The following is a 22,439-nucleotide window of genomic DNA, read 5'->3' on the forward strand; positions in this document are numbered from 1 at the left end:
TTCTGAAGTATATAAACTCTTTTCTTTATCACACATTGTGATCGTTGATATAGGCCAGCAGTTTTGATTTCTTATGGTCTTTTCATAATGATTCAAAATAATTTAACATAAATATTTTTCAGAATGTTAATTTAGTAAATGTTCACTGACTTAGTTGACGAAATTAGTGTTGACTAAATTACAGAATATTTTAAAAATATTTTTTTTTTTTACTTAGCACAAAGTAAAAAAAAAAAAGAACAACTATTGTTGGTGCCTCCCAACCATTCACCCCCGCCCCCTAGCTCCTGGGAGTTACGGGCCTGACAGAATAAGCTCTGACACAATAGTGTGGTCTCCAAGGGCACCAACCACATGCACATGGGGCACAGACACTATAGGCAAACAGCAATGCACATAAAATAAAAAAGGAAATAATGCCAATTCATAGGCGGCAACCAACACAAAAGCAAATCTAGTTTAATTAACATGCAAATTAGCTTCTGGTCACAGTTGAAAACGTTCATCCACAGGCTAGAGCGCTGCCTTCAGGGGCTAAGAGCACTTGTCAGTCTTGCAGAGGACCCAGGTTCAGTTCTCAGCACCCACACAGCAGCTCACAACCATCTCTAAATCCAGTTCAGGGACTCCAGTGCTCTTTTCCACCCTCCTCAGGCATACGGTGCAGTACATACATGCAGGAGGCAAACTACTCATACACATAAAGTAAATACATCTAAAATACTAAAAAGTTTCTCTCTTCAATGGGTTCACTTATACACCTATCACACTGCACTAAGGACTGCCACCATTCATGATCAGCCCACTAGCTCTGCAAACCCTGAACAATCCACCTAGGCAGGGGTGCTGAAGGCGCAACCTCTGCAGAAGAGCGAGGACACAGGCAAAAGATGCTTCAGGTGAGCCCTGCAGATCTGATCCAGTTAGTTGTCAAAGAGCCATGGGATAGAAGCTGTTGAGTTATCAAGATGAACTGAATAGGACTTTTTACCCTTTGCTTTTCTACCACTTAATTTTATATCTGACTAATACACATTTCACTCCACCCACTCAAATTATTACTATTTTTAACTAGTGATCCTTTTATATATTCCTATAAAAGTATTTTAAATATTTCACATTTTGCTTTTCTTAATCATTCCCACAGGAAGCCTAGTACTTTGGAAAAATGCATTCAGGGTTAAGAACAGTGACTACAATGAGCAATGTGTTGTGCTCTGCAGCCAGTGGCACACATGCTGAAATTACCCTTGGACACCTCTGAGGGTGATCGGAAGAGATTATCTCTTTTGTCCCCTCCACCCCAGGAGGCAGGCTCATACTATGCTGTCTAGGCTGTCTTCAAACTCAGTCTCATGGCTCTAAGGCTAAAAGGTACATGGTGGCCAAGCCTGATGACCTGGGTTCACTCCCAGGACTCTACATAGTGGAGAATGAGAGAGAATCTACTCTAGTACTAAGTCCTCATAACCTCTCTATGAAAACACACACACACACACACACACACACACACACACACACACACACACACAAAACCTCCGCACCAGTGGCTCTGTTTCTCTCAGGAACCCTAATAGATATGCATTCACTTATTTAATCTACTCAACTGTCCTGTCAACTACTATTATCTCAATTTTCACGAAAGGACACAGAAGTACAAGCACATTTAATAACACACTCAGAGTTACATAGACATCCAGAAGTGGGGTCAGGACTGAATTTAACTCATTTGGCTCCACATTAAATATTTTGTACTATTACTGTGGCCTTCATGAGCTCTACTGTATTACTCAACCTACAATTTAAAAGCCACTACGGGGCCAGTGAGGTAGGTGGCTTACTGGGGACAAGACTCACCGCACAGCTTCGTGACCTTTGTTCTTGATTCCCAGAACCTATGCAGAAAGGAGAGAGCTAACTCCTGCAGCTATCCTCTGATCTCCATACATATCACATGCCCCCTACACACACACACACACACACACACACACACACACACACACACACACACATGCATGCACACACACTCTCTCTCTCACACACACATACTTTCTCTCTCTCACACACACACAAACATACAGACACAAAAACACACATGCACACATGCATAGACACACACAGACAGACACACATGCAAATACACACAAACACACATTTAAAAAAGCTACTATTCTCGTGTCTCAATTTGGTTTCTGTTGCTTTAATAAAACACTGACTGGAAAGCCACTTAGGGAGGAAAAGGTTTATTTCTTTTCACAGATCACAGTCCACCATGAAGGGGAATCAGAGCCGAAGGGAAGGCAGTTCCTGGAGACAGTGACTGAAGCAGAGGAAAGCAAGAGCCAATGGTGGCGCTGCCTACAGTAGGCTGGGCTCTCCCACATCGGTCACCAGGAAGATGCTCCACAGACTTGCATGCAGGTCAGTCTGATAGAAGCATTGTATTACCTGAGGTTCTGGCTTCCAAGATGACTCTAGCTTATGTAAAGTTGACCAAAACTAGCCAGCCCACCTAACTACAGGGACAATCATATAAAAGGTAGTTTCTTGGGGCTGGGGAGATTACTATGTGGTTAGAAGACAGAATTGTTTGTGCAGAGGACCTAAGTTTGTTCCTGGCACCCAGGTCAGAGGGCTCATGACAGCTTGTAACTCAGGCTCCAGAAAACCTGGCGCCTTCTTCTGGCCACTGAGGCAATTGCACTTACATGTGCATATATATAGACATACATATATAAATACAGTCAGAAATAATAAAAACAAACCTTGGGGCATGAAGAGATGGCACAGCAGGTTAGAGCACTTGTTGCTCTTGTAGGGGACCAGGCTTCAGGTGCCAGCTCCCACGTGGTGGCTCATGACCACCCACAGCTCCAGTTCTAGGGGATCTGATGCCCTCTTCTGGCCTTCACTGCCACCAAGCCCATACTTACATGCAAGAAAAACACTCATAAAATAAAATAATAAACCTAAAGAAAATCTTTAAGAAGTTTTTATTTACATGTGCATTTTATAAGCAACTGATTAAATACAGAAAGATCATGGCAAAGGCTTGCAGCTCTCAGCACAGTCTCTACTCCAACACACTTACATTCAAGTTAACGTGTGCTAGTGCAAAGTGTTTCCACTCTCCTAATCTAGAGCAGCATTGTTCTTCACAGGTATTTTAAAACATAGGATGGAAATTACAGCACCTACAGGGTGCAGAACTCAGGAGCTGACTGCAGCTGAAGAGCGAGAGACTTAAAAGTCAATGCAGCGCCCTTTCCGCTCCCAGTCTCCATACCGGGTTGGCTCTGGGCCCCTGGGTCCGCCTTTTTCTTTGGTAACTGGATTAACATCATCTGGAAACTCTAGAGGAAACAAAAGATGTACACAAGGCAGTCAGCAGAGATGGAAGAAAACAAGTAGGTCAGTTTTGAGGCCAGGGTTGCATAAGCGCCTGGGTTATCAGACAGTCTTTAGAATGTGGTTTTCCCCTTCCACCCCCAGAACTTGAGAAATGCATTTTTTCACATTCAATGAAGGTTACCACTATCGTTTTTTGACTTCTAATTCTTGGGGTGCTCTCCAGTCTAGAAACTACTGGGAAGCAGCTTCATATGTGGTGCCCACCCCGCAGGAGGGAAGGAGTGAGAATTGACTGCAGCTCCATTGGCCTTGGAAGGTTTAGAAGCAAGGCCAATGTCTCCATTTCCTTCCAATAAGGTAAGTGTGCTGTGCGTGTCTGTGTGTGTATAGATCATACTCGACTTATTGTATTGAAATGAACAAGGTCATGTATGTAAAGGGTCTAGCACAGTGACAGCTATGTACAGGTGTTGACTGATTTTATTTGTGAACATTAATGCTCCTTAATAGGCATTCTGCTTCAGCAGATGGTTGTAGGAGGGTAAGGTGCAAACATGAGTCCTAACATGTTCATGGACTGGGGATACAGCTCAGTAATAGAATCTTGTCTTAGCAGAAGTGAAGTTCTGGCTCCAGTACTGCACGCACGCACGCGCACACACACACACACACACACACACACACACACACACATATACACATACACATACATATATATATACACACACACACATACATATATATATACACACACACACATACACACAAGCACGCACACACGCACACACGCACACACACACACATGCATGTTCTTGATAGGAGTCCTCACTGTGAGTCAAGCCAAATTTTGAGAAATTTATTTATGCAGGGTTTCTCTGTGTAGCCTTAGTTGCCCTGGACTCACTTTGTAGACCAGGTTGGTCTAGAACTCACAGAGATCTACCTGCCTCTACCTCCTCATATCCGGTGAGTATTTTAATATTTAGCTAATCAATCAATTTGATATTATTACCACTTGGAGGTATCACTAATGTTGCCCAGGTTAGTGTTAAATGCTGAGGTCAAATGATTCTTCCATTATGATGTGATTTGGGGCTTTCAATTCTCAGCACTTTTTGGTTTTCCTTTCTGTTTTGTTGTTGTTGTTTGTTTGTTTGTTTATCAAGACAAGGTTTCTCTGTGTAACAGCTCTGGCTGTCCTGGAACTCGCTCTGTAAAGGTGTGCGCAATTTATACATATTAACACACTCAGTCCACATAATAACCCTATAAAGCTAGTCGTGGTGGTGCACACCTGCAATCCCAGGCCTCTGGGAGGCAGAGGCAGGAGGATCTCTGTGAGTTTGAGGCCAGCCTGGTCTACAAAGAGAGTCAACGACAGCTAAGGCTACACAAAGAAACCCTGTCTCGAAAAACAAAACAAAACAACCCAAACAAACAAACAAAGGCCCTATGAGACAGGAACCTATACTGCCCCTGTGTTACAGGCACACGAAGTTGTTCGGGGTCACACAGCGAGTGAGTGGTGAGATAGAGCTTGAACAGCAACCCGCATGCTGCCCTGCTTTGTGTATAGCAAGAACAGGTGAGGAACCAGCTGTTAAAAGAACCTCCAATCGTAAATGGTCTATTTTTGGAAAACTAAAAGATCACTGCCCCCATATCATGCAGCCCCTCTGCAGACAAACCTAAGAAGATACAGAATTCCACCTTGAAACTTTCCAAATATTTCTTCAATTTTCATCCTTGCTGCCCTGTGACTAACTTTCCCCTACTCTTGCCATCATTCCGTTTTCTGGGGGAGCTTTTGTGATCTCCCTGTGAAGGCCTGGAATAGATGCCCCATTCCTGGGCCTCTCTGGGTGTGACAGTTAGCTGGGAATGCTGAGACAAAATACACAGCCTGTGTAGCTTACACAACAAAAGCCTCAATCGGGGGCCAGCTTGGTTGGGTTGCAGTGAGGGGCCTCGTCCTGGCATGTGCAGTGCCCTCTCTTTTTGGATCATCACATAGAAAAGAGGGAGGCAGTGAGGTTTCCAGTGTCTGTCCTAAGAGAACTAGTCCCACATGGTACCCTCACCCATATGACCCAAACCTAATTATCTCCAAATAGCCTCACACTTGGAGTCAACTTTAACAGCACCGGGGGTAGGGGGGTAATAAATTGAGCAAAGTCAGTGTGTGCTTGTAGTCCCCGCTACTCAGGAAATGAAGGAAGGAGAAATTGAGAAATTCTTGAGCCTAGTAGTTCCAGGTTAATCTAAAACATAATGAGACCCTTACTACACACACACACACACACACACACACACACACACACACACACACACAATGCCCCTTCTCATTACTGACTGCTACCACCAAAACTTGGCAGCCTTTCTTCTACTGAACCCCACATCACTCCCCTGTCCAACGCTTGCCTCTCATCTGTAGTAACTCAGATGCTCCTATCTTGCTCCATAAAATGAATATCAGATTATAGCCTCACACTCCACCTCACCCCACCCTTCATCATATCAATGTCCACATCAGGAACTGTCACACACTGAGGCCACAGAGGTCCCTAAACCTCCTCTATTTTTTTTTTCCTGAGACAGGGTTTCTCTGTGTAACCTTGGCTGTCCTAGACTCGCTTTGTAGACCAGGCTGGCCTTGAACTCACAGAGATCTGCCTGCCTCTGCCTCCTGAGTGCGCCACCACTCCCGGCCCTAACCCTCCTCATTAAGCGGGCTCATCTCACTTTGACTCCCATTGGACTTTCTTATCCCTTGAATGTTTCTTCTTCAAATCTCACATTCTTGAGCTCTCTTCCCTCTTCTCTTTTCTCCCCTTCCCTGCTTAATGTTTTGCATTTGTGATACCCAGGAGTTTCCTGAATTTTCCTTCTTCTCCCAGCACCTGCCTCGCCACTCTCGGCAGCTCACTCTTAACACTGCAGTGATTGGCTAGCCCATCTGTTGTCTGCCTCTTACATCCCCAGCTGCACACATACACAGAAGCTGAAGTACCTTTCTAAAATAGGCTCTCTTCTACAGTAGATTGAGTGAAAGACGCCAGACATGTGATGCTATATAGTCTCTCATTTACATGAAGTCCTATAAAAAGCAAATCTGCAGGGACTGAGAACGGATCAATGCTTGTGGGAAGAGGTAGGATAGGGTTGATTAAAAAGACACAAAAGATAGCTCTGTCCCGTTAACTTGATGTTGTTTACATGACTGCAGACATTTGCGACAACTCATGGAACTGCATACCTAAATCTCACTTTAGTAAATCTGGTTAAACAATCCCCAGTGGAATATATTTTAAAACATTTGACCTCACGTGGTGGTGTAGACCTTTAATCCAAACACTTGGTAGGCAGAGTCAGGAGGATGTCTGTGAGTTGGAGGCTGGCCCTGTCTACAAAGGGAGTTCCAGGCCAGCAAGCCACGGCTACATATTAAGACACAAACCAAAAAACAAAACAAAACAAAACAAAACAAAACAAAACCTCACCCAAATTACCTTCTTTCGTTCCTTCCCAAGATAGGATCTCAAGTGCCCCACCCTGACTGCCTTCAACTTCTGAGCCCTGCTTCTATCTTCCTAGTGCTGACGTCAAAGGCAAGCACCACTATATCCAATTTAATCACTTGGAATGAGGCTGGGGTTTCATACTGTTAAGCCCGCACTCTTCTCGTGAGCTACCCCCACTTCCAAAGCTTTAGCCCTTCCCTCATTGACCACGCCCAGATTTAAAATTGTTTTCTTTACAATCATTGCTTGTATGTGTACATGCGTGTTGTGTTTTGTGTACATATGTGTGCTACGATGTGAGTGTTGAGGTCAGAGGGCAATGTTCAGGAACTGGTTCTCTCCTTCCAGTAGCATCCCTGGGACTCAACTTCCAGGCTTGGTGGTACGCATCCTCATCTGCTGAGCTACCTTGCTGGCCCCTACTTCTCAGATTTGACATGAAAAAGCCAGACATTCTATTAATCTACCACTTATACTTTATGCTGAGGTCAAAGCAGCCAATTAGCTGTGCCTGCCATGTGCCATTCGTAGTCTCTCTCTATGGCCATACCTTCCCCTCTCTCTTTTTTCTTTTCTTTCTTTTGGTGTGGGGGTGGGGGGCAGGATGGCAGGGTTTCTCTGTGTACCCTTGGCTGTCCTGGACTCGGTTTGTCAAGATTTGATTTTTCCTTAAATTTCATCGCCTTACCCCTTTTTTGACCTTTTTAGTTTGCCATGCTAATTACTACCAGATGTTCAGAGATGGCTATATACCTCATCTTCCCTTACGTTATTATTTATTATCACGAGACAGAGTCTGGTAACGTATCCTATGCTGACCTAACGATCACGATCCAACTGTCGAGCCTCCTGGGTGCTTGATTCAATGTGTAACCATCATGCCTGGCCCCTTTGTCACTTTAGTTGGGAAGTACATGCTCTGCAACAGGACAGCCTAACATTTTTCCTTAGAAGGAAAAATGATAGGAAACCAAGACTTAAAGGTAAAAAGCTAGACACAGCGTGCTTTGGAGCTTTACTGGGAGCTCAAGATGGAATAAATCTGAGACAAGTTAAGAAGGGAGAATCAAAGGGACTTGGTTTATAACTGGGTACCAGAAACAGAGAGGCATAAATGAAGAGTTACCCTGATATCAGGCTTGTATGATTTGGTGGGTGGAGTCTACTGGGGAGCAAAAGGAAAAGGGGGGTATAGGGTGAAGCTGGTGGAGGAATGGAGGTGAGGAGACACTACGGGGACAGAGGAGGTTTAGTCTTAGAAACTAACTTTGAGATGTGTGGAACTTGCACAGATCGAACAGGAGCACGGAGACACATGTGTGAGGTATTTAAGGTCATCTGAGGAAGATGCGGGATCTTCTGAGGAACGCTTAGACGGAGGCCTAATGAAAGCACATTTAGGTGTTGGGTAGAGACAAACAAATTTGAAAACAACTGAGGAAGAAGTGGCAGAAGCAGTGGACGAGAAGACGAAGAAAGTAGAACAGAAGCTGAACTGGAAACTGCCAGAAGCAGTAGTTGGCACCGCTTAAGGCTGGCGATTGTTCAAGGCAGGCTGGAAGGTACCGACTGGCCCTGGCGTTTGCCATTTCCTAACGAATAGTGGTTTCAATACGATCACGAGGCATTAGTAAGTGAAGGTGCGGATATACTTATACACCGCTTGCCTACACAGGCAGCTCTGTCTTCCAACCTCTACCTCTGGTAAGATTTGGAAGACCATGCTGAAGGCCAGATGCTGACAGCACCATGCTTTTAGCATTTCAGCCTTGAGAACTTTAAGCCAAAATGAACTTCTTCTGGTAAGTAGCCTCCTGAGACAGTTCATCTCAAAGGCCAACTCGACAAGACGTAAAGTGACCAGGAAGCACATCTCGGGGTGTTTCTAAGAGTGAGCTTTCAGAGAGAAGGAGAGATCCACCCCAAATGGCCACCCCGCACCATGGCTTCGGTTCCTGAGAAGTAGAAAGCAAGCCGAGCACCAGCACTGGCCTCTCTCTGCTTCCTGACAACAAACGCCATGTGACTGTCACCTCACCCTCCTGTTGCCGTGCCTTCCTGCCTCTATGGGCTGCACCCCTTCTTCAACTGTGAGCCAAAAGAAACCCTTCCTTCCCTTGGTTGCTTCTGTCAAGAATTTTGTCATCAATAAGAAATAGTAAGCCATTCCCCACCCCCCTGTCCCCGCTCCTATTGGCCATCCCAATAACTTCAATGACTCAACAATTAGACAGGATCATTTCTTTGACCTACTGGTGCCCTATCTGGGATGAATTGATATTTTAGATGTCTTCCTTGTGAAAAGTCAGCCAACACCCTCAAAATAAGAACAACAGGGCTGGAGTGATGGCTTGGAGAACCAGGATTTGGCTCCCAGGATCAATACAGGTGACTCACAACTGCTGTAACTCCAGCTCCAGGGAATGCAATGGTTCTGGCTGCATGTACACATGCGCACAGAAAGAGACATGCACATACATAGATGCATAATTACACCAATGATAAATTACTATCCTTAAAGCTCTCTACTCTTTTTGTTGCTGCTGCTTTTGGTTTTTGTTTTCTGAACAGGGTCTCTGTGTGTAGTCCTGCCTGTCTTGGAACTTCCCTTGTAGACCAGGCTGGCCTCAAATTCAGTAATTCACTTGCCTCTGCCTCCCGAGTGGTGGGCTTAAAGGCATGTGCCACCACTGTCCAGCAAAGCTCTTAGTCTTAAACTATCCCTTCTCTGTCCTTAGCCACAGCTTTACGGCGAGAACAACCCTGTTCATGTGTGGCACTGTGAGGGACTGAGTTGTGGACATTGAGCTGAGCCTGCTAACAGGCTTTCAACTCAGGAAGCTCACGGGCAGAAGTGAGAGTCTAGTCGCAGTGTGGCGGGTCTCCTGGACTGACAGCTGCTAAGAGATGCTCCTTGCTGTCCGGTGGGCAGATGACAGGGGACTATGAAGGAAGGGTATTAGAGTTAAGAGAACAAGAGATGTCGTCCTGTCAATATGCTGTTCCCAGTTGTTTTCTAAGGTCCAGCATCTTCACTGTGCCTCGATGGCTTGGCTTTACTCTCTATGTTAATAACGATCTACAGCAGCTGATTTTTTAATGAAAGCTTAGTGAAAACAGTCAAACACACACACACACACACACACACACACACACACACACACACACACACACACACACAAATCCCCAAATAACCAAATAAGCACTAAGCACTCAAAATCCCATTTCTTTTCTTTTTAAAAAAGATTTATTTATTATGTAAACAGCGTTCTGCCTGCATGTATGCTTGCACTCGAGAAGAGGGCATCACATCTCATTACAGATGGTTGTGAGCCACCATGTGGTTGCTGGGAATTGAACTCAGGACCTCTGGAAGGGCAGCCATCGTTCTTAACCTCTGAGCCATCCCTCCAGGCCCAGAATCCCATTCTTTGGGACTGTCTGTGCTGCTCAGGGTGGCCTCACATTCCTGATCCTCCAGCACCAGTTTCCAGAGTGCGGGTATTCCAGACATGTGCCACCATTTCTAGCTCTAGAAACATCTTTTTTGGGGGTGTTGCATGTGTACGTGTGTATCTATATGTATATACATGTTAGATGTATGTGCCAACCTTCCACAGGGATCCCCTATGTCTTCTAAGTGTGAATGCAGTGGGCTGCCACAGCCGCCAGCACAGGGGTGCTGGGATCTGAACTCTGCCCCTCATGCAGGCCCGGCAACTATGCGCTCAGGCATCTCACCAACTCAAAGCCTTTTGAGAAAAGTAACAACCACACGTATACTCCATATGAAACTTTTACTCACTGAAATACCCTTTATAACTGTTAACAACAATTGTGAGCATATTTCACTTCTTTTTCGAGTGACGAGCGCTGACTCTGCCATGTTAAGGACAGGCAGCGGGCTGCTCTACTTACTCTTCAGAGGCTCTCTCTCCGCGTGTGAATCCTCCGGGGCATCAAAACGACCGACGGGCAGCTTCGACTTCTTAAGGGCTTGCTTCGCAGGTTCGGGCTTTCCTTCTTGATAACTCACTTTCCTCAAAGGATGATTCAGAAGGGATGATCCTAATGAGAGAAAAGGACAAATGGCATACAATGAAAGTCCTTCCCTGCACACCTACCTTCTACACAGCCATTTCCCTTCCCTAGGGATAATCAACGTTACAAGTTTGTGAGGAAAAGCTATATAAAGAGGCAGGCAAGCATAGGGAGTAGTTTAGTAACCTAGGACTCCACCTGGTTTGGAATAGGCACACAGTATTTTCTTTTCTTTTCTTTTTGGTTGAGATAGGATTTCTCTGTTACACTGAGCCCCGACTGTCTTGCACTCTTTTTGGTAGATTAGGTAGGCCTCGACCTCCCTGAGAGATCTGCCTGCCCCTGCCTCCCAAGTGCTGGGATTAAAGTCCTTTTCTAATAATGCACCTGACAGCCTAATTTCCTTGCCTGTACATACTATGCGCACACACCTCTCTCCAAGAGATGCACCTAGCAAGCTCTTAGCGACATGAGACTCCCCGCAGCACCAGGACACATATGCATCCCTCTCAGAAGAATGGGGTTTTTCTCCTCTCTCAACAACAAACTTTTTTTTAAAAGATTTATTTATTAATTACATATACAGTGTTCTGCCTGCATGTACACCTGCACAGCAGAAGAGGGAACCAGATCTCATGATAGATGGTTATGAGCCACCATGTAGTTGCTGGGAATTGAACTCAGGACCTCTGGAAGAGCAGACAGTGCTCTTAACCACTGAGCCATCTCTCCAGCTCCCTCAACAACAAACTTAAGATTCTATTCAATTGCACCCTCATGTCCCAACACAGGACCAGACAGAGCCCCCTTGCTTACACTGGGTCTGGGTGCTTAGTGAGGTGACTTTTTAAGGAACATCTTCTGTTTACCATCTTAAAGCTGTTTTGGCAGGCATATGATTGAAGTCAGATGCATTATGAAGAAGGAACATGCACAGAGGACGGTTATGCTGCCTAATACAGCAATCAAAGCGAGAAACACCCGAACTACACACCTTAGGAACCGGCCCCTTCTTCCCTGTACACCCCACAAAAGAGACCCTGGCAAACAAATTCCGGCCTTCTTCATTGTGGTCTGCTGCTCTCTTGCAAGTATAAGCATCCAAATCAAGTTTCCTTGCTACAACCAGTGTGGGCTCTTTAAATTTTAATTCCTTGACTAAGGAAGCACCTGGCTTGCCCCAACCCTGACAGCAGCATCAGTAAAACAGCACCCTTTAGAACCTATGTCTTGTGCCAGGACATGGGGAGCCAGCAGGTGTAGCAGCCTATGCTGGTGTTTTTAAGAGTTGCCCAAGTGTCTGTGAGAATTAAAATGTCTCATACATAGGTGAAGGACAGCACCTCCTATTTCAGTGTGATCTTAAAATATGAGTAGTTGAAAAAAAAAAGCCATGAATACATTCCCATCAAATCAAATCATTTCCAGGAAGAAAACAGCATACAAGTATTTACTGGAAACGGTCTACCAAGTTGGAAAATGGGTTCATTAATGTTTTGGGTTTTTTTTTTTTCCTTAAATGTTTCTTTTATTTAAAAACAGTGGAATGCTGGATAAACACTAACAAGGGTTTGGAGTGAGACTTTCAGTTTTTTTTTATAATTTCCATTGTACAGATCATTTAAGATTTTAAACAACCAATAGGTATCAAGTGTTTGAAGGGAAAAAATAAAAAGTAAAATAAAAATCGGGCCACTTGTTATAAAAACAGTAATTCTGTCTTCAGTTTACGTGATTTCTCAGGGATGTCTTCAATTAAACTTACATTCTGCATGCTCTTTGGGATGATAAGGAACATATTGCAGAATGCCAACAGTTTGAAATCGTCACTTTCTACAGAAATCACGAAGGCGTCTCTTCTAACAGTTTTTGGCTTCGCCTAATTTTCATGATAAGTTCTTACCTACCTTTGGCCTACTTCTGCACTTTCCCCACACTTGGACCAAGCTGAGCTTGAACTCAAAGAGATCCTCCTGCCTTCGCCTGCCTAGTGCTAGGACTAAAGGCATGCGCCCCCTGCCCGGATACAAGTTATTCTTGATGTAAACAAACAAGTAAATCAATGACACTCATGTTTCCCTACTTTCTGAGTCGCATTTAATGCGAGGCGCTCCTTGCAAACCACTTGCCCCTCAGCCAAGCGCCCCGAAAGCTTCTGCAGTCACCGCGCACCGCGGCCAGGTCTCCGTGCCTGCGCCGTCGCATGTCAGAACTCGGCTTCCCCCGCGGGTCCTGCACCCTCGGGACCCTGAGCAGATCGCCTTACTTGTGGCTCTCCAGACGGAGATCACCACCCGTGATCCCGCAAGGGTCCTGGAGCTCATAGCGCCGGCTTCCGTAGCGTCTGCGCACGCGCAGCCAGGTGGGCGGGGCTAGGGCTGGCCCATTCAGGGAACCCGCGCCTTCTGCGCAGGCGTCAGCGAAAGCCTTGTAGCGGATCTTCGCTCTGTCCCTGAGACTAAAGTGGTCCACCTTGAAATGCTTCCTGGAGTCCTGCATAGCCATTTCCTCGACCTCGCTCCTTGGCTATCTCTCTTAGCTATTTCTCTGGATTTAAAGACAAAACGGAAAGTCTGCAAGGAAGTAACAAACTCTAGAGTTCACATATACTGTATAGTGCTTGGATAACTAAAGGGAAGTTCAAAGTCTAACACAGAGATGGAAACTTGAATCACCATAATTTGATCATTAAATTTTAGGCAGTAATACCATATATTAATACATAATTAATGCATTAAATACCATATATTAGTGATTATATATGACATTAATACATATAAATTTATATTAATACAACAATACCATATATATGGTATTAATACATATAAACATATATTAATACCAGATATATTAATCACTAAATACTAGTGATTTTTAAAAGTCTGGCACATCACATAGATGTGCCAAGGTATTTCTCTATAAATCTGTAGTCAAAATACCAAACAAAATATTTAATTGAACATTACCACTTTTTTTTCAAAACAGGGTCTCTATTTGTAGCCCTGGCTGTCCTGAACTCACTTTGTAGACCAGGCTGACCTTGAACTCACAGAGATCTACCTGCCTCTGCCTCCCAAGTGCTAGGATTAAAAGTGTGCGCCACCACCGTCCAGCTGAACATTTTCACATTTTGAAAACAATTTTTTAGTCAGTTCAAAATAGTTGTGTTAATTCATTACTGAGACTGTTTCATGGCAGAGATCTCTTAGAAATTACTTTAAAACACCAAAGGGCTTGGGAAATGGCTGGCTTCTCTTTCATAGGACCTGGGTTCTGTTACCAGCACCCACATGGCGATTGGTAAGTTTGTAACTCCAAATCCAGAGTGTCTGACACTCTTCTGGACTTTGTTGACACTGCACATGACATACATGCAAGCATACACACATACCTACACACACACACACACACATACATACATACATACATACATACATACATACATACACACACACATACTGACAGGAAAACACCCACACAAAATTAAAAATAATCTTTTAAAATATATTGAGCTTAAAGACCTTTAAACATGACAAATAGGCTTCCGCAGTTGCCCCCAAGTCTGAGTCTCTTCCATGCTGGACCGGCTGTGGAAAGTGAGAAGATGAAGACGAAGGCAACTGTACCAGTGCCCCAACCTGGGCCTGTCAAGAAGCTCACAAGGAAGAAAGCCAAGAAGAGGTTCAAGAAGATCAAAGGACAGGGAGGGAGAGGGGCTCTGGGAAGCTGCCCAGCAGCTGTCACAGTCCGACCGCCGAAGTCCCCAGAGAACTCTTCTCAAAATTGGAAAGCTTTGCAAGAGCTGCTGAAACAAAAGTAACAGGCCCTAGAAAAACCTCTTGTCTCTCGGATGAATGATAACATGCATCCTCAAATAATCCAGCAGGGCAGAACAGAGACTTCAGATAAATCAAAAGAAGACAAGAGGACAGAGAAAGACCAGACCGCTACGAGTTCTGTTACACCTGCAGCCAAGGAGGACAGGAAGATACTAGTACCTCCTGCAAATACCCCTGAAACAGCAGCAGCAAGCCAAGAGGAGGACACACAGTGACATCTCCTCTCATCAAGCACAAGTGGAAAGCTAAGGAGGCAGCTGTCGCCTTGAATCAGTCCAGGCCCACTGAGGAAGACATCTAGTTTGATGTGGATCCCAATGATACTGAGGCTGCCATAGGCCCAGAGGCAGCCATGCTGGTACGGAAGTGGCTGGGGCGGAGCAAGGGTACCACCATCTATCTCCCTGGTGAAGGAGCAGGCCTTTGGTGGCCTGATAAAAGCCTTGGCCTTGGATTGTGAGATGGTAGGTGTGTCCACTGGCAACCAGTCTGGGAAGTGTGTTTAGGACAAGTACGTCAGGCTGTGACTGACTCCAGGAGAGCTGTCAGTGGGATACAGCCTGAAGCAGGGAGAATTTTAAGTTGTGAAGAAGGAAGTGCCAGAAATGTTAAAGGGCAGAATCTTGGTGGGGCATGCACTGCACAGTGATTTAAAAATTCTGTTCCTTGACCATCCAAAAAAAAAAAAAAAAAAAGAAAGAAAAAAAAGAAAATCAGGGACTCTCAAAAATTCAAACCACTCAAGAGTCGAGTAAGGAGTGTAAGATCACCTCTGAAACAACTTTCTGAGAAAACTCTGGGGATTGGGGTCCAGCAGGCAGAGCACTGTTCAGTCCAGGATGCCCAGGCAGCAATGAGGCTTTATATCATGGTAAAACCATTACTGCAGACCAACGGCCCCCAGCCACCACTCCAGACCACTGCAACGAGTTCGCTTAGCACCATCCTACTGCTGTCACCACTACCTCTATCTTTCAGTGACTTCTCAATCCAGTGGCAGTTGGGCTGGGGTTATGGAAGCCCATCAGGTCTCTATATGGAAGGGACTCCCTCTTGTGAGCTTTCTAAGAGCCATGGCTGCAGGGGTGTGACATGTGAGGTGCTGGAACTTCTTCCTCGACTCTGCTACCAGGGCCTGGTCCTGCACCTGTGTGTTGAGGTGGACTGGTCGGATATGGGGGCGGAAGTCAGGGGTGTGTTGTAGGATCAGAGGAAGGACACTGGAGTGGATGGGTGTGCTGCGGAGTCTGCCTGCTGACCACCTGCACTGCCACTTAACAATGAACGTAGCTGGATTCAGCGTGGCCACCCAGCACCTTCTCATAAGGAGCAAGCAGCATCTTCTCCTACAAGTAAAGGAATAAGCTCTTCTGGACCCTAAGGGATCCAGGCTAAGAGTCATCAGTTTGCTGCAAACCAATATGGCCAGCACGCCAACTGCCCATTGAGTACTTTCTTAAAGCTACAGGACTGGAGGAGCTTTCTCACTCCTATGCCCTTTGCTTGGCCCAGAGTCATCTACAATGCCAATGTCCAGTATGATTTCTCCATACAGACCTTGGGAGTGAGACTTGGGGCACAGATACACTTGGAGGGCAAAGATCCAACCACCTGGGACATTGTCAGAGAAAGACTGTCTGCCCACTGTCCTGCCAGTAGCTTTTCTAGCTAGCAACAAGTTCAGAGTGAACTTCATGGACCTACCTGACAACCCTTTGAACAGATGGATGTCTGCTTTTAATGCAGCCATGGACTGGAGTGCAACTCAGAGAGCACTTGTCCATTATGTGTAAGACCCTGGGTTCGATTTCCAGCACCATCAAAAATAAATGGATGGATAAAACTGGGAAAAACAACACACAAAACAAAAACATGACAATGAAACATTTTCCCCATTATTAGAAAACAAAACAAGTCCATAGCTGGCTAGATGAGTTATTCCATTAAATACCCATCTTGGAGTCAAAAGTGTTGACTACCAGGAATAGCCATTACAGCGCCTTTATCTTACCACAGCTACATTAACTCTGTGGACCCACTAATACAATAGCCACAGTGGTAAGAACAAACACACACACCTGTACATTTAACTGTCTCTCCCGTTCCAAGACTGGCTGGCCAGCACCACTCCTTAACAACCCTGAATACTTGACCTGTGCTACAGTTTTCTTTTTTTAAGATTTATTTATTTGTTTATTATATCTAGTGTTCTGCCTACAAGTACACCTTCAGGCCAGAAGAGGGCATCAGATCACATTATAGATGGTTGTGAGCCACCATGGGGTTGCTGGGAATTGAACTCAGGACCTCTGAAAGAGCAGTCAATGGTCTTTACCTCTGACTCATCTCTCCAGCCCCCAAGTGATACAATATTAAGCAACCTCGAAGACAGGTCTGATTTCAAGAAAATCAATTCAACTATCCAACTATTTAGAAGGTAGCAATTTCCAGTTAAATATTCCTTTTGTTTGAACTGCTTTCCCTATATTTCTTTTCATATACTTTATCTGTGGCCTCACTGAATGCTTTGGACTATATAAAGTGTCCCACACAATATTGCTTATCAAAGAACTTTTTCCAATGAATGTCAATCAGGGAACTGGTATCTGGAGCATCCACCAGTCTTATTACGTATTCCATCTTCCAGATGCTGGCCTTCTAGGATGATGGACAGCTCTCAAAGTTTGCTTTTGGAACCAGCTGATGAAATACTGCGGTATGCTGTCCCTAAAAGATGTCATATGCTCCAAATATGTTATCAGTCTTGAGATCACTTGTCAATAGTCCAGAGAGTAGAAGAGGGTAAATACCTCAGTTACTTCTTAAAGCCTATAGCGGTGGTGCACACCTTTAATCCCAGCACTCCAGAGGCAGAGGCAGGCTGGTCTCTGATTTCAAGGCCAGCCTAGTCTACAATGCTAGTCCAGGACAGACAGCCAGGGCTACAAAGAGAAATTGCGTCTCGAAAAACAAAACAAGAACAAAAAAAGGAACAGTCTCAATGATCAATTTGTCAGTAGTCCAGATAGAAGAGGGTAAATACCCCAGTTACTTCTTACACACTGCCTATTCTTGTTCTTAAATACAAAATCCCCAGCTTTACCAATGAAGACTCCGGAGCCTGACACTGGGGTAAGAACCTGCTATCTCAGAAGGGCAGAGAAAGCACCCAGCTGACCTTCCTACTCAGCTCAAGGCACAGAAGGAAAAAGCCCCTTCTTTTCCACACTGTCTTAAATACCCTTCCGCTTAATGTCCCTCTCTTCTCCTTCTGAAGTGTCTCTATCTGTCCTCTGGACATCCTCTCACTCTCTGTGGTTTTTTCCCATGGTCATTTCCCACCAATCTGGTTGCTTGCTCCAGATCTTGATGTAGGGTTGACTTTACTTCATCATGTTTACAGAAAGCTCATGGATTAAAGGTATGTGCTAGGGCTCAGCCATACAAAATAAGACAGGTTTTTCTAGTTCACAATGGGCTCTTGCAATAGCCTGTTTTACTGTTCATTTGAGAAGACATTCTACCATAGTCCGTCCTAGTACAACAGTGTGGTAGAACACTGTCCACTGAGACAGCAGGTGTGGTTACCTGCGAGGACAACAGACCCTTTCCCTACACAGCTACAGCTGTTAGCTTCCCCTTGTTAGTCTCCCAAGATTCTAGCCAGCCCCTCCTCTATCGTTCCCAGCGGCCTGTGAATGTGCTCCAGCTACACAAGGCCTTGGGAAATGTGAAGAGTATACATAGGCAGAATGTCAACAGGCAGAGGCAGTCTATCATTGTAGATATGGGAACACTGCTATCCATGCTGGTGTGGGGCTTTTTGGTGATGTAGCTGTTACTCAGGCTCCTGGTTCACCAGTCTTGACAGGAGTGAGTGGAATCATCCCTTTGGTCTGTCGTTGATGTGTATATAATATCTGGCCAGAATTTGTATTTTTAGGTTTCTCATTAAGGAAGATGGCAAAACACCATACTGTATTTTCTTTTCCACTGGCTCATGCATGTTTACATATATAGTTTCCTGTTTTCCCTACCGTAGTATTTGTAGTGTTTGAGTGAGAATGCCCTCATATATGTGAATGTCTAGTGCCAAGCTGGTGAACCATTTTGGGAAGGATTAGGAGGTGTGGCCTTGTTGAAGGAGGTTGTCACTGGGAGTGGGCTTTGAGGTTTCAAAAGCCCATGCCTGATTCAGTGCCACTCTGCCTGATGCCTGTGGATCAGTAGCTCTCAGCTACTGCTTCCACGCCACACCTATCTGCTTCCTGCCTCAGTGATCAGACTAACCCTCTAAAACTGCTGAGCAAGTCCGCAAGTAAACGCTTTCTTTTCAAGGGTTGCTTTGGTCACAGTGCCTCATCCAGGTCAAAGAACAGTAACTAAGGCACTATTATTGCATATAGAAGTGATGACTAGGGTTCTAATTTTAAGGGACAACTTGTTTTAGACTGATCACTAAAGCAAGAGCTACCCATAGTGGATGACAGGGATCATTGGAGGAAGCACTTTAAATGCTTAACTGAGAACAGTGGAAGACAAAAGAGGGGTCACAGGTCTGATGTCGTTTCTTAGTGATATTAGGGATTGAACCTTGGGCTCCATATATGCCTTTGAGACAGGATCTAGAGTGCTCCAGAAAGAGCTCAAGCTTGTTTGTCCTATCTCATGTCCTTGGCAGCTAGGATTGTTGGCATTGTTAACACTTGGCTGACGTTAATGATTGGTGCTATTACCAAACTAATTTTACATGGTTGGTGAATCTTGGTAGTAATGGTCCCTTTCTCTAGTTTTTAAAAATTATAATTCATGTATAAAAATGTTATTTCAAAACTATCAACATGAAATTATTAAATATAGTTATTAAGCCTCATGGTTAGAGGTATAGACAACAGTGCGACTATCAGCACCAAAACCTGTGTACATGTCTATGTCTTTCTCTGGAACAGTGGTTCTCAACCTGTGGGCCGCAATCCCCACAGGGTTGCATATTAGATTGCAAAATCAGCAATGAAGTAAAGCTATGGCCGGAGGCTATTACAACATGAGGAACTGTATTAAGGGGTCACAGCATTAGGAAGGTTGAGAACCACTGTTCTAGAACTAAAAAAATGGTGGATCGCTGCGAGTTCAAGGGCAGCCTGGTCTACAAAGTGAGTCTAGGACAGCTAAGGCTATACAGAGAATCCCTGTCTCTCAAAAAACAAAACAAAATCTAACAGGATTTAGCACTAATATAAGGAAAGGGAAATTGGTATTTAACATGCAGAATTCTTATCCAAGCCAATTTCAAATAAGCCAGTCTTGCCATTCTATAGCCACTGGATTATTTACTGGTTAGCTGTCAAGCATAACAAACCTTTCTTTCTTTCTCTTTTTTTCTTAAGACAGAGTTTCTCTGCTGGGTGCACCTGAAATCCCAGTGCTAGGGAGGCAGAGGCAGAGAGATCTCTGTGAGTTCAAGGCCAGCCTGGTCTACAAAGAGCCCAGAACAGCTAAGGCTATACAGAGAAACCCTGTCTCAAAAAACAGAAGAAACAACAACAGGGTTTCTCTGTGTGACCCTGGCTGTTCTGGAACTCACTCTGTAGAACATGCTGGCCTCAAACTCAGACATCCACCTGCCTCTGCCTCCAGAGTGCTGGGATTAAAGGTGTGCACCACCACTGCCCAAAACTTTCTAAAACTAGTTTATGATGGAAAAATTCAGTTTAAGACTGAGCCCAAATTGGCTGAGGCCTGACGGACCACCATTCTTATGTGGGCTTGTTCATGCTGATCTCATAGTGGCTGACACAGCTCTGCTTGGGAGAGCTTCCTGTGCCCTGGGGCCCTGTGTTTTTCGTCTCAGGGTAACTCGTCTTGTTGCAGGCTAACATGGGATAGTCTCAGGGAGATGGCAGAGATGGTGGGGTTGGGTAGAAGAAGTCAAGATCCTTTAAGACTAGGTACATACGGAGAGATGGCTCAGGAATTAGCATTGCTGCTCTTCCAGAGAACCCAGGCTTGATTCTCAGCACCCACATAGCCATTCACAACCATATGTAACTCCAGTTCCTGGGAATCAGAACCCTCTTCTGGCCTTAGGCACAAGGCACACAAGTGGTGCACAGACATACATGCAGGCAAAACACCCATATACATAAAATAAAAGTCAACTAGGCCATAACTGGTACACTGTCACACACACTGATTTTCTGTAAGTCAGGGTCTTTGTGATCCCAGGCTGGCTTCCAACTTATGTATCTAAGGATGGCCATGATTCTGCTCCTCTTTCCAGCTTCCAAGAGCTGAGATGACAGGCATGTGCCACCATGCCTATGCTAGGCAAGCACACCACCCACCGAGCCATGTTCCCAGCCCCCTACTCATTTTTTCTATCTTACTAGGACATAAGGATGGTCCCAAGGCTTAGGAAACGGACTCTGTCTCTCCTCGAGAGCAGCTAGCAAAGCTCCACTGGGTTTTTGTGTGTAGTCAATATCATTTTGTCTAAGATCCTATAGCTACAGAGGGGTCAGTTTAGGCTAGGACTCAGTCAACTTTTGTTTTGGAAGCTTAAACACTTTCACTGGGCCACACTACTCATATAGATTGTCAAGGAGTTTAAAAAGTGACACTTTGCGAGAGAAGCAGAATTCCTTTCAGATTTCCCACTGTGGAAACTCAGGGTCAGATACATTTGCTGTCCTTCATGACCTCAGCACTGGCACAAAACACAGCCCTGGTGAGCTGGGCACTCCCACCAGACTGAATCCAGAGGTAGTATTTAAGAGGCAGTCTCCACAGGCCTCTCTGCCAGGAAATGCACACCTCCCTTCACTCTTCTCAAGGTCACATGGCATTTTGGACAGCACTTTCTTTTGGCTGCTGTCTTCTAATCCTGCTCATCAAATCTTTGACGGATCTGTTATTCTTCCAATAAATTCTTTTGTTCTATGTAAGTTAATTATAATTACTTACTGTCTGCAACCACGTAATGACACTGGCATGCACTGATTAGATTCACTCTTAGAACAACTGTACTGTGTCATGTGCCCTCTCTTTGAGAATGTCACTTCATGGAAGTAAATGATAATATGATGAGGATTAAACATATTTTAAATCACAATCACCAAATTACTTAAAAAAATATTGAATGACCAAAACCCAGTAAACCATAATCTTGAGAGCAATTTTCCTTTATATGATTTATATGATTGTGAATGAGGCTTTTGTCAAATAAGAAGGTATTTAAACTTAGAAGATACATGATATTTCAAAATGAGAGCCAACCCATAAGTATGAGAAATATTTAGCAAAAATGTATGGTTGATGATGGATGCATTTGTATTTTCTAGCTATAATACCTTTGGTAAACTTATTGCTTAGTTCAGTTTGTAAATCTTGAATAATTTTTAAAAAGTTAATAATTATCAAAACAGCATCAATGAAATTCTTTTAAGTACTTAGTATATGTAAAAGATTAGTATATCTAGTTATGGATAAAAGCACAGGCAGCCATTTATCACTTAATGATGGAGGATACATTCTAAGAGACCTGGGTACTGTGCAGCATCAGCATGCACGTATATAAGCTTATACATATAGCTTATATAAGCCTACGACCCCCTGAGGCTAGATGGATACACCACTGTGTAACTGATCCGTCATTGACAATGTTACGCAGGCCACTGCTCCATCTCTA

At 44.5% G+C, this 22,439-nt stretch overlaps 1 protein-coding gene and 1 pseudogene across 2 annotated transcripts; one reads left to right on the plus strand and one right to left on the minus strand.

The window, feature by feature from the left end:
* Nucleotides 1-2,977: 2,977 nt before the first annotated feature.
* On the minus strand, nt 2,978-13,324 carry SDHAF4 (succinate dehydrogenase complex assembly factor 4). The gene is made up of 3 exons (XM_084754290.1): nt 13,180-13,324; nt 10,791-10,940; nt 2,978-3,353 (listed from the first exon to the last, which is right to left on the minus strand). Exons 1-3 carry the CDS (start codon nt 13,235-13,237, stop codon nt 3,244-3,246), a joined length of 318 nt encoding a protein of 105 aa, XP_084610416.1. The 5' UTR covers nt 13,238-13,324; the 3' UTR covers nt 2,978-3,243.
* A 1,040-nt stretch (nt 13,325-14,364) lies between these two features.
* On the plus strand, nt 14,365-22,318 carry LOC311581747 (RNA exonuclease 4-like; annotated as a pseudogene). Its single transcript has one exon. The product of its transcript is annotated as an RNA exonuclease 4-like (transcript).
* Nucleotides 22,319-22,439: the final 121 nt, after the last annotated feature.

Source organism: Acomys minous, assembly GCF_964271855.1.
Source record: "Acomys minous genome assembly, chromosome: 13".
Taxonomy (NCBI): domain Eukaryota; kingdom Metazoa; phylum Chordata; class Mammalia; order Rodentia; family Muridae; genus Acomys; species Acomys minous.

Coding starts and splice junctions, on each gene's coding strand:
- SDHAF4 (XM_084754290.1), bottom strand. CDS start 13,237: ATGAGCTCCAGGACCCTTGCGGGATCACGGGTGGTGATCTCCGTCTGG. Junction 10,941..13,179: donor CTCCGTCTGGAGAGCCACAA/GTAAGGCGATCT, acceptor TTCTCTCATTAG/GATCATCCCTTCTGAATCAT. Junction 3,354..10,790: donor GGAGAGAGAGCCTCTGAAGA/GTAAGTAGAGCA, acceptor TGTTTCCTCTAG/AGTTTCCAGATGATGTTAAT.